We start from the raw sequence: 12,321 nt of genomic DNA, 5'->3' as shown, positions 1-12,321 counted from the left end.
AACATGACGAAAATCTCTTCAGTTTTTGAATTGCCCACTTCAGAGCAGTCCCATGCATTAGTCATTTTTGCTAAACAATAGCAACACTCCCAAGCAGAATTTTCTGCACCTGATACATAGCTGTGAATAATAATTTGCGTTTAACTTTTATAATCGATCTCCTGGCTGATGTTCTGCAGTGCAGTGTTCATTTCCCATCAGAATAGCAAACGACTGCAATTAGCATCTGATATTTAACATTGGCAAATGAGACAGCATTCATCACTTAAGTCCTCGGGTTGCATGAAGCAGCCTTTATGTTATCACTCTGTGGTGATTTGGTTTGGCAGAGGTTCGTATTTGGCCCCACCTTTTATTATATGGCTTTGGGTAAAAACAGTGCTTTAAGTCTTGGTTTTCGTGCCATGGTTTCTTGACAGGATTTGCAACACGATTTGCATACGCCCTTAAAAGTGTCATTATAGAATATTTGGGGGAGGGGGGAGGGATTTGGAGCTTTTTCTTTTGTCTTTGGTTTTAGCTGCGGATGTTTTAACTATTATTGTAAGCCACCTGGAACTGTGAGGAAAGGTGGGGTATAAATGCTTTAATAAATAAATAAATAAATATTTGCAGAGTTCTAGTTAGTGAGGGTGAACTGTTTAAAACACTTTTTGATCCATAAACCCCCTGAGATACTAACTGTTATTTCTAAGAGAAAGTTCAATCCATTACTGAAGAGGATAACTTCAACTTTTGTAATCCACTTTCTGTACATGGTATGCAGTTGCAATTGATAGCTTTTTGTCTCTATCATCAAATATTCAAATAGTGAAGTGTAGTCCCATCTGAGGATGCTTAAATTCAGAGACTGGAGTAGTGAACAGACAAGGTGGATATTTCGACAAACCTAAGAAGTGCCTCAGCTTTGCAAAAAAAATCTGAAATCTAACAAAAAATACATTGGGTGGTTTAAAAAAACCCCCAAATGATAAAAGGAGCACCTGTAGATTTAATAAACAGAGAGGCCCTTAGTGCCCCTCAGGGGCTGTCGGATAGGTGTGGAGACCCAGCCAGGGCTGGCCCCGGGTTTTTTGTCTCCCTAGGCAAACTACAGCCTTGGCACCCATCTAAGTCTGCATTCCATTTTCTACAGTGGCTAACCAGATGTTTGTGAGAAATCAACAAACATTGTACAAAGGGCACAGGTGCCCCACTGTGAACCCCAAGCAAGTGGCATGCCAACATAGCCTTTGCATGCAGAGGTTACATTCCAGCTTTTGGCCATCCTCTTCTCCATTACGCCCTCTAATCCTCCCTACGAGTGAAAGAAACTCACTGTAGTAACCATCAGAACATGTTTTACTGGATCAACATGCATGTGCAGGGAAGAAAAAAATACCAACTAATTAAAGACACAGCAGTATTTCCAGGGTCAGATCTTGGTTCCCAAAATACAAAAGAGAACAGTGGAAAGGGGAGCGGTGGCCATTAGAGAGAACTGGCCTGCGGCCCAATTTCAGAGGCTTTGTGACCCACTTTTGAGTCCTGACCCACAGAATGGGAAACGTTGGCTTAGGCAACCGTAACAGTTTGGCTAACATCCCAGGGCTGGCTATCTGCTTGGCTTCTGTTGGCTAAGGCAGAGGGAGGTGCTGTTTTGGTCTTTCAGGGAGGACTCATTGGGGCCAGGTATGATGGCAGTCACCAGGCGACTTGACACCACCCAAACTGCTTGACTCATCTAGGCCTGGCTGCTGGCTACAATGCAACAGCCACCCCACAAAACCCAATGCGCTGTGGTGGGACAGAGTTTCAGGCTGGGACTTCGAATCCCCATTCTGCTGTGGAAACTAAGTGGGTGACCTTGGGCTGGTGACCTATTCTCAGCCTAACCGGTTTTTGAGAGGATAAAATGGAGGGGAGGAGAATGATGTATGCTGCGGTGGGTCCCCCATGGTGGAGAAAGGCAGGAGATAAATGGTGCGAATAAATAAGATGGGGTGGGGGGAGAAAAAAGGAGGATGGGTGTGAAGGAAGAAGAAGAAGAGGAGGAGGAGATTGGATTTATACCCCGCCCTTCACTTGGAGTCTCAGTGGCTTACAAACTCCTTTCCCTTCCCCTCCCCACAACAGACACCCTGTGAGGTGGGTGGGGCTGAGAGAACTCTGACACAAACTGCTCTTTTTCAAGGACAGCCGTGCCAGAGCTTGTGACTGACCCAAGGTCACGTCAGCAGGTGCAAGTGGAGGAGTGGGGAATCAAACCCGGTTCTCCCAGATTAGAGTCCGCACACTTAACCACTACACCAAACTGGAGAGAAGGAAGTAGGGAAAGGGGAGAATATGGAGTTGTTTGAGCCCGCCAAAAACACAGTTTCATTTAAAATATCTGGCCTTGGAATGGTATTGAACTGTTGTAGAAGTAGAGGTAAAGGTTTATTGTATAAAGCCATTGGCCATTACAAAATACAGAACACAGCGAGACACTAAAAAGTTAAAAACCACTATTTACAATCTGGGTTAAAATGGACTACCAATCAATAATGAAAAGATAATACAGATTTGGACACCTTCAGAATTGTTGTGTTTTCTTTGTTGTATGGAGGAAATAACCCTTTCTTCCTTGCCCTTGCTTAGGTATTGGAAAAAGCATCTGACTGGTGCAAAAAGTGCTGGTTGGCTTTGTGGCTGTCTGCTGTTTTGACTGCAGCATGCCATTGTTCATGCTTATTTGCACGTCTTATTGAACAAATCTTACTTTGACGGTTACTACGCAGTGCTTTTTGCCAAGTGAAAACAATAGGCTTGATAGTTGTTTTAAATGTGCCATGAATATAAAAACGTTTCCCAGGTTTTATAGAAGGCAGTGCCTATAAAGTAATGCTGGCATACCTTGAAAGAGGTCAAGGTGTTCTGTTGGAGTCCTGTGTTTAAATCCTCAACTCTGTAGAAACATGTCAGCTTATTGGTCGGTGCCGTGTGCGTGCATGTGTGTATGTGTGTGCTGGAGTGTACTGTGTTAACTTCATTGATCTGGTGTATTTGGACTCTTGCTGTGCTGGTTAAATTTTTTAAGCTAATAGAAAGTAGTAGTGATAGCACTTTGGCCATTTTAATTTAGTTTAATAATTTGAATTCTGTAGGCGAATCATTTTGAGCATGGATTTGGGATGGTATATTTTGGCATGGATTTGGGATGGAAATGGGCTTGGTCAGCCTATTAATGCTCTTTGCCAGAAAAGTGACAGGGCAATGTATCTCTGTTGATGTTCCTGGACCAGTTGCATTCAACTCAGGGCTATTTTGGGGCAGGAACACACAGGAATGGAGTTCCGGCTGGCTTCAGAGTTGGCCACGCCCAGTACAGCCAAAACCTCTGCGTGCCTGGCTACAGAGGGAAGGCCTGGAGAGTGACACCCCCGCAGGCGACTCTGAGGTGGGTGGGCCAGGGGGCCCCCGGGAAGGATCAGGGAGGCATTTAAATGCCTCCCTGGGCCTTTCCAGGCCTGTCCAAGGGCTGGCTTGCCCGGGCGCCCCGCAACCACAGGGTGCCCGGGCAAGCCAAGGGGAGGCATGGGGTGTGGCCTAATATGCTAATGAACTGTGCGGTCATGGGTGTGGCCTAATATGCTAATGCATTTCTGCTGTTGGGTGTGGCCTGTTAATGAGTTCATGCTAGGCTTTTTCTACAAAAAAGCCCTGTTCAATAGCAAATGTTGTACCTGAGTGTTCTGTAACACTCTGTAAACACAGGTATGGAGCCCTCTGTGAAAACTCAGAATGTCCTGATCACCTCTACAGAGTTTTGTTTGTTTGTTTGTTTCAGATTTGTCATCTGAGGCATCTGGACTACCCATAGGGTTGCCAGTATCCAGATGGTGTAAATATATAATGATAACACCGTGAAAGCAGGTTTGATACAAAACCACGGCACTAAGGTTGTTACACAGTGTAACAGCCGTAGTGCTGCGATTCTGTATCAAATATCCAGATGGTGGCTAGAGATCTCCTGGGATTACAACTCATCTCCAGGTGACAGAAATCAGTTCACCTGGAGAAAGTGGCCCCTTTGGAAGATGCACTGCAAGGCCTTATACCCTGACGAGGCCCCTCCCCTCCTCAGACCCAACCCTTCCCAGGCTCCACATCCAAAGTCTCCAGATATTTCCCAACCCAGAGTTGGCAACACCTTTAAACCAAACCGCTCAACTTGCATTAGCCAAGAGATCCTTAATCAGGGCTATTTTTGGGCAGGAACGCACAGGAACGGAGTTCCGGCTGGCTTCAGAGATGGCCACGCCCACTACAGCCAAAACCTCTGCATGCGTGGCTACAGGGGGAAGGCCTGGAGAATAGCACACACACACACTCCCCGGCGGTTGCCTTCCCTTCCCTTCAAGGGGGGGCTTGCCCAGGCTCCCGGCAGCAATGGGGCGCCCAGCAAGCCAAGGGAAGGCATGGGGGTGTGGCCTCATAAGCCAGTGAGTTTCTGCTGTTGGGTGTGGCCTATTATTCTAATGTTCCTACTGGGCTTTTTCTACAAAAAAAGCCCTGATTCAACTTATGGTATTCTTCTGGAGAGGCTGGTTGAGTTTGGAGTACCGTTGTTTCAGTGGTCCTGCTCTGGTAGATTGCAGCTCAGTCCATGACATTTAATCCTGTGAGGTCCTGCAGGCTTCTCTCTTGTTCCCCCATGTTCTTTAACATCTGCATGAAACTTAAATGCTGAATTGCAGGTGTGTGTGTGTGTGTGTGTGAAACTTCTGAACAGGTACCTGGAGAAGGTAGTGGGAAGGATGAGGGCCAGTAAACTGAAGCTCAATCCAGATAAGACTGTTGGTCAGTGGAGAAGATACTGGGAGACTGTGGGGTTCACCTGTCCTGGAGGAGATTGCATTTGGCCTTGAGAGTGACCTGGAAGCTCCAACTGGTCCAGAATGCGGCGGTGTGAGTCCTGGTGGGAACACCGTGGACAGCACATACACATCCTGTGCTGCGCCAGCTACACTGGTTACCAGTGGAGTACCAAGTCAGGTTCAAGGTATTAGTGTTGACTTTTAAGGCCTTGAGTGGTCAGGGACCCACGTACCTTCAGGACCGCCTCCTCCAGTATGTCCCCAGAAGAGCGCTGAGATCAGCTGATAACACCTTACTGGTGGTCCCCAGCCCTAGGGAGGCCTGGCTGTCCTCGACCAGGGCCAGGGCCTTTTTGGTCCTGGCCCCGACTCGGTGGAACTCTCTGCCGAATAACATCAGGCCCCTGCATGATCTGATGTAATTCCGCAGAGCCTGTAAGGCAGAGATGTTCCGCCAGGTTTTGATTGAGGACAGCAATGGTTAAGACTGGCTCCCTCCTTTTCTACTTTTGGCCCTGCGTCTCCTTCCCTGCCCTGCTGCGCAGAGAGCACGGCAGCCGGCAAAAAAGGGGTTGATCGCCATCTGGACTGGTTATTTCATGGGTGCATTGTAATAATTGTATTATGTTGATTGTATTGTATCTGTTTTAATGCTGTAAATTGCCCAGAGCCCCTTTGCAGGGTTGGACAATTCAGAAATCTAATAAATAATGATGATCATTTCCCCTGAAGGAGCAGGTTTGTAGCTTGGAGGTAGGGGCTACTTCCTCCCGGCCTATGGTTGGAGAACCAGATCTCCTCCGTGGCAAGTAGTGCTTTATCAGTTTTGCCTGATATGCCCCCTGTGGCCATTCCTCAAAAATGTGGTCTGGCTACAGTGATGCATGCTCTGATAACACCCAGGTTCGATGACCTAATGCTTTCTACGTGGGGCTGCCTTTGAAAATGGTTCAGATACAGTTGGTCCAAACTGCGGTGGCCAGGCTACTGACCGGGGTTGGTTACTGAGGTTGTATCGCCCCTGTGCTGAAAAATCTGCACTAGATACTTGAAAGACTGTCTCCTCCTGTGCTGTAGATCCTGCCAGTTAAGATTTATACCAGTTTGGTGTAGTGGTTAAGTGCGCGGACTCTAATCTGGGAGAACCGGGTTTGATTCCCCACTCCTCCACTTGCAGCTGTTGGATGACCTTGGGCAAGCCATAGTTCTATCAGAGCTGTCCTTGAAAGGGCATTTCTCTCAGAGCTCGCTCAGCCCCACCTACCTCACAGGGTGTCTGTTGTGGGGAGGGGGAGGGAAAGGAGTGTGTAAGCCACTGAGACTCCGAGGGAAGGGTGGGGTATAAATCCAATCCAATCTCTCCTTCTTCTGAAGCCCTGTTCTCTGTGCCTCTGCCTTCAGAAGTGAGGCAGGCAGCAACCAGAGATGGCCTTTTCCAGCAGTGGCACCTTACCTGTGGGTCGCTCTTTTTTCCCTTGAGGCTTGTCTGGGTCCCTGTGTCCCTTCCTCTTAGGCGCAAGGCCAAAAGGTTTTGCCTACCCAGGCTTTTAATTCAGAGGTGGGTTCTCTCCCAAAAATAATTTTATAGTGTGCTTTTAAGTCTGAAAATTGTTACATTCATTTTAAGCTACTCAGTGACTTTTTAAAAAAAATTCTCTGGCTGGGTTTTTTAATGCTAGTATTTAATCTATAGCTTTTAATGCTTGCGTTTTATTATGTTATTTTGTAAACTGCCTTGGGCAGGTTCCCCCAGCGAGGTGGCCTAAAATTATCTAAATATAAATAAATAACTTAAACATATGCCTCTCTGTATATATCCCTTAGATTAGTATTCCACTGCGTGCTTTCATTCCAGTGATCTACGAGCAGGCAGGACAGCTGGCCCTCAGATGCTGCCATAATGACCGACACATAGGGTTGAAATGGGAGGTCTTCTTGCAGTCTGTGTTGTATACACATGTTTCCTACCCTGTGCTTAGATTGTCTTATTTTCTATTTATTTTATTCATTAAATACACACCTCCTTGTTCCTTCCACAATGGATCTCAAGGTGGCCCAGGCAGGCTTCTCAGAAGATCTCCCCTTCTGACACTGACCAGACCTGCTTAGCTTCAGTAATGCTGCTGTGTCTTGTGTCTTTTCCAGCGCATATCCTGGGATCATAGAAGGCTTTCCCCCTACATTTGTAACTGTTTGCTTGACTGTTTTCTACCCTGCAGAACTGGGAATATATGATGTTTCAGTTATTTGATTTGCAGGGTTAGAGGCACAGAGTTGGATCCATCCAGCTTCTTCACTCAGTATCTCCCTGTTCCCCTCCATAACACATGGAATTCACTGCCACAGGAAGTGGTGGTGGCTACAAGTATGGACGGCTTCAAAAGGGAATTAGATAGGCATATGGAGCAGAGGTCCATCAGTGGCTATTAGCCACAAGGTATAGATAGGGGCTCTGGTGCAAGTGATGCTCTGTCTTCTTGGTGCTTGGGGGGGGGGGTCAACAGTGGGATGGCTTCTAATGTCCTGGCCCCACTGGTGGACCTCCTGATGGCACCTGGTATTTTTGGCCACTGTGTGACAGAGTGTTGGACTAGATGGGCCTTTGGCCTGATCCAACATTGGCTTCTCTTGTGTTCTTATTCTACATGTCCCACATGGCTTCAGTAGATGCAGGTCCCATTGTCCCCGGCATAGCCTTTTTTTGGTAGTCAAAGGGAACTTTTCCTTCCTTTTTACCAGCAGAAGTGTGGGTTGGATCCAACCCATATTACAGATTTATTTCATGCACCAGTTTTTCCCATTATGCAGTTACTTGGAACTGGGACTCTAGTGCTGGCAGGTTGTCTGAAGAGATCCAGTGCATGATGGACTTTTCTGCCTCCTTCCTTTTGGCATGTATGGAGGGGCACAGTATGTGGTGGCTGCAGGGTGCTTATAAGGGGAAATGCTGCCTCCTCAAAGGGCTTCAGGGCCAGCCATTCATCATGCGTATAATATGACCGTTTTAGTTTGTAGCTTGAATATTGTAGAAAATCTCCACTGATGAAAAGGATTCCTGCCCGCAGAGTGGGACTTCTTGCCTTCCCCCCCCACTCTGTCTCCAAAAGCCCCCTTGGAATGATACTCCTGGGGAAGAGTAGGAGGTCTGCTGCAGTGGGAGGGAGAAACTGGTGAAAATTGCCCCCCCCTCACATTTTCTACTGGATCCTGTCCTATGTTTGTTTTGTTTTGCGGGGGGGGAATTTTTGTTAGCTGTTGGGAAGAGCTCAAGAAATCAAAAAAGAAATATTTAATAAAGAAACATGGTGCGGGCACAAGTGCTTAATAGTTTAGCTTAGCTTAGTTCTCCCACTTTTCCTGAAATTTTAATTATTATGTTTTACATAAATTTTACCTTTCCAAATTATAAAAGCTGACAAATCTCGTTATAGAAAAAAACACGTCTACAGTCACCTCTATTAAGAGTAAAGACTATAAACACCGGGGAAGTGTTTACATTGTGTGCAGTGGACCAGTTGTAGAAACCTCAGTTTACAATAGATCAAGACGGGTAGCCCCGTTAGTCTGTCTGTAGCAGTAGAAAAGAGCAGGAGTCCACTAGCACCTTAAAGACTAACACAATTTCGTGAGTCATTGCTCATGAAGTGAAGTGAGCAGTGCCTCATGAAAGCTTCTACCCTGCCACAAATTTTGTTACTCTTTAAGGTGATGCTGGACTCTTGCTCTTTTCTACTGTTACTGCGCAATAATATTTAAAAAAAATGGTGAAGCCTCTCAAGGGACTTTTGGGAATGAGGCAACCCACTCTCCTTGTGTCGGAGCTGATGGAGATCTCTTTGTAATATACTGACATCTAGATCGTCTTTTACCCTCATTCGTGCAAAAACTGTGTTACTGAGTGGCCTTCCCTTGGGAAAGATGAGCAGTTGTGAGGTTTCCTCCTTGCATTCTGACCTTGATTTAAGGATGGAGACAAAAGGAGGCTTCTGTGCTCTTCACTAAATTTCGGACAGCCCCAGCTGCCGACGTATATAACATAAAGTATAGAGCCCAAAGCTGGCCTGTATATAACCTAAAACCGGCTTGTGCCCATGGGAAAGTTGTTGAAAATGGCTTAATGTTTAGTTACAGGAACCAAAATCATGTGAATTTATCCCTAGGAGAGGCTCTCACTTTGCGCAGTAAACTTCTTTGCCGTTTTGGAATATTCTGCGTGTTCAAAGTCTGAACATTTGAAGTAAAAATTGATCCAAGTCAGCAAGGAGCTGTCATCAGAAATCAGGCACACCAGAGAAACTGCCCTCTAGGTATTACCTATAAACACATTTACTACGAGGCATGTCTTAATGTGTTTCAATTGACATAATAGTAATCCTCTTCAATATGGGTTTATTGGAGGAGGAGAGAGGGCTTCTCTCTTAGTAATTATGCTTTGTGGCTTCCTCGTCTCTCATTGCTACAAGATTGTAAAGTCAGCTGCCATTCATACATGAGCAAGGTTTCCAGCTGGAACCTCACTTTACAGGCATCTTCTGTTTATAGAAGGATTAATTGTACGGTCCTTGTTCCTGAGTCTTTGCAGCAGGATGGTTGTAATCTTGAAGAATATAGCCAGTGCACAAAAAATGGGTCTGAAACACACATGCTCTTTTTAAAACTGCTTTTGTGACAACGAAGCTCAAACATTAACCTTGAAACTTCCTTCATTATTGAATTGGCAGCGAATATCTAACATCAGTGAAAACATCAAGTGGTCTGTTTGAAAGATGGGAACTGTTTGGGGTAGATGACTCTAAAGACTGACGTCAAGTCAAAATCAGTAATGCTTGGTAACAAAATTAAGGTTTTCAGGGTGGCCTGGATAAAAGGATAACAGAAGCAAATCAGTATTACCGGAACCAATTTTTTAAAACAATCTAAAACACTAATAAAAGTAGATAGTTCCAGGTGGTCAGCCGTGTTGGTCTGAAGCAGTAGAACAAATTTTAGAGTCCAGTGGCACCTAATAAAAGTAGAACAGCATTAATAATAATCCAGCAACACCAAAAAGTAAAGAAGTAACAAAACTGAGTTTGCAGCAGAGCACATCAGCGTGGTTAGTGTGTTGGATTATTATTTGGGCCTTGGATTCACATCCCCCTCTGCCATGGAAACTTGAGTGATCTTGGGCCAGTCACCACTCGGGGGCTTGGGTTCAAATCCCCCTCTGCCGTGGAAGCCTGAGTGACCTTGAGCCAGTCACCACTCTCTTCCTAACCTCTCTCATAGGGTGGTTGTGGGGATAACATGGAGAAGGGGAGAATGTTGTAAGCAACTTTGGGTCTCCGTTGGGGAGAAAAGTGGGATATGCGTGAAGCAAGTGCTGTGTTTGCGGGAGCAGAGCCTGCTGTGTACTTGAGGGCTTCGTCGTAAGGAACAGGTCAAAACCAATTAGAATGGAGGGCTGTAGTTTGAACCGATTGCCTAGGTAAAATGGACCCCAATTCTGGTGCCAGCTAGGCTGTCTGGCTGTCTGCCGTAATTGGCCTTCCACTCTCTAGATTGGAATGGTAGATGGAATTTGCCAATCCACTTTCTCAGCTGAAAGTGTTAATGAAAGCAAGTCTGTCTTTTAAAAAAGGGCTCCTGCAAAAAAATAAATCATAAGATGTGAAGAATTCTTTAACTGAATTAATTTACTTCATTTATATCCCACCTTTCGCCCTGGTAGGGACCCAAGGTGGCGTACGTCATTCTTTTCTCCTCCATTTTCTCCCGAGGCCGGGGGTGTGTGACTGGCCCAAGGTCACCCAGCAAGCTTCCATGGCGGAGTGGGGATTTGAACCTGGTTCTCCCAGATCTTAGTCTGACACTCTGACCACTGGGCCACACTGGCTCTTGTGAAATGAATCAGATCTGTGCCGCTAGTTGGTAATTTTAAACCCTTTTCCCTTGGTTGTCAACGAAGTAAAAAGCGACTAGACTCTCTCAAAAGCCACTTTAAGGGAAGATAGCGCCGCATAAGAAATATTATGCAGCTGGGCACTGTGGGTTGGGCCCTGTGGCTCAGGGAAGAGCATTTTGTGACAACCAGAGGAGAGCATCTCAATTACAGGGATGGGCCCATGGGTTCTAGCCCTCCCTGTTTCAAAAATGACATTCTGTTTGTTCTAGGGGATCAAAGCGCGCATTCTGGAAACTCTTGTTATGCTCATTCTTCTTGCACTGCTTATCCTTGGAATCGTGTGGGTGGCCTCAGCTCTCATAGACAATGATGCAGCAAGTATGGAGTCTCTGTATGGTACGTAAGTCTCTCTTAACATTTGTGTGGGTGAATTTGCAGCATGGAGGCAAATCGCCATGACTTTGTTTAGTCCTAGCGCAGTGCAGAGGAGGCGAGAGAAGCTGCATTTGCTTGCTTAACTTGAAAAATATCGGCATGCTTTGCATAAGAATAAAGAACTACTTGCTGTGACATTACTTATATTCAGTTAATTGCATTTGTTGTTAAAGTGCCCAATTGTGCAGATCTGTTTGAGTGATGTTCGGTATTTAGTTTAATTAAGTGTAGTTCCAGAAAACTGCATACTCATTTCAGCTTGAGGATGGTACATGGGTCCCATTTTTCTAACATTACCATGGGTAGAGTAGGCTTAAATAATAGCACACTAACTGAATCTGTGTTAAATTTCTCTTTTCAGATCTTTGGGAATTCTACCTCCCTTATTTATATTCCTGTATATCACTGATGGGATGTTTATTACTTCTAAGTAAGTTTTGTGATGTGTAATAGAAAAGTAAAGAATAGCTTGCTGTTGTTCAGTGCATTTTAGGCCTTTTTAGTCCAGACATCTTTGACATTTCACTATTGTTACTCATTCAGTTAGGTCTGAGGTAACGGTGATGTTGACGTGTAAAGAACATATATTATAATAGGGCCCCATTAATTGTGAGAACCTCTGGAATGAACCTTGTCTTGACATATGTAATACTCCTTTTCTTGTTCTGGTTTCTACTAATGTTGTGATTAAAATGTCCCCCCAAAATTGATTTGCTCATGTATGGATCTCACACACAAAAAAGCATGTGCTGTAGGTTGTGGGAGTTTGGATGGCACCCAGAATTGTGGCAGGCCAGTAGGAGGCAGAGGAGAACTGTTAAGGGTGTGTGTGAGCCCATACCTGGCAGCAAGAGATGGGAGAAGCTGGAGCTAGTGGCAAGGGGAGAAAATGGAATTCCCCATTCCCTGCAAGTCCTCTCGGATCTTCTTTTTGTCATGGGTTAGAATGCCAACCTAGCAGTTCGAAAGCAAGAAATTGCAAGTAGATAAATAGGTACCAATTCGGTGGGAAGGTAACAGCGTTCCGTGCGCCTTGGGGTTTAGTCATGCCGGCCACATGACCACGGAAACGTCTTCGGACAGCGCTGGCTCTTCGGCTTTGAAACGGAGATGAGCACCGCAACCCTAGAGTCGGATTCGACTGGCTTTCGAGCAAGGGAACCT

The 12,321-nt window shown here is 45.5% G+C and overlaps 1 protein-coding gene across 2 annotated transcripts in view; it reads left to right on the top strand.

Annotated features, from left to right (window-relative positions):
- Positions 1-12,321, top strand: part of LMBR1 (limb development membrane protein 1) — an 85,074-nt gene that overhangs the window by 48,433 nt on the left and 24,320 nt on the right. For both annotated transcript variants that reach the window (XM_015415089.1, XM_015415098.1), the window contains 2 exons: positions 10,992-11,118; positions 11,519-11,587. In XM_015415089.1, coding sequence (XP_015270575.1) covers positions 10,992-11,118; positions 11,519-11,587 — 196 coding nt within the window. The remainder of the gene's footprint in view (positions 1-10,991; positions 11,119-11,518; positions 11,588-12,321) is intronic.

Source organism: Gekko japonicus, unplaced genomic scaffold, assembly GCF_001447785.1.
Source record: "Gekko japonicus isolate JY-2015 unplaced genomic scaffold, Gekko_japonicus_V1.1 scaffold1771, whole genome shotgun sequence".
Classification (NCBI taxonomy): Eukaryota; Metazoa; Chordata; class Lepidosauria; order Squamata; family Gekkonidae; genus Gekko; species Gekko japonicus.
Note: the sequence above shows the minus strand (reverse complement) of the source record. Positions and strands in the feature narration are given on the sequence as shown.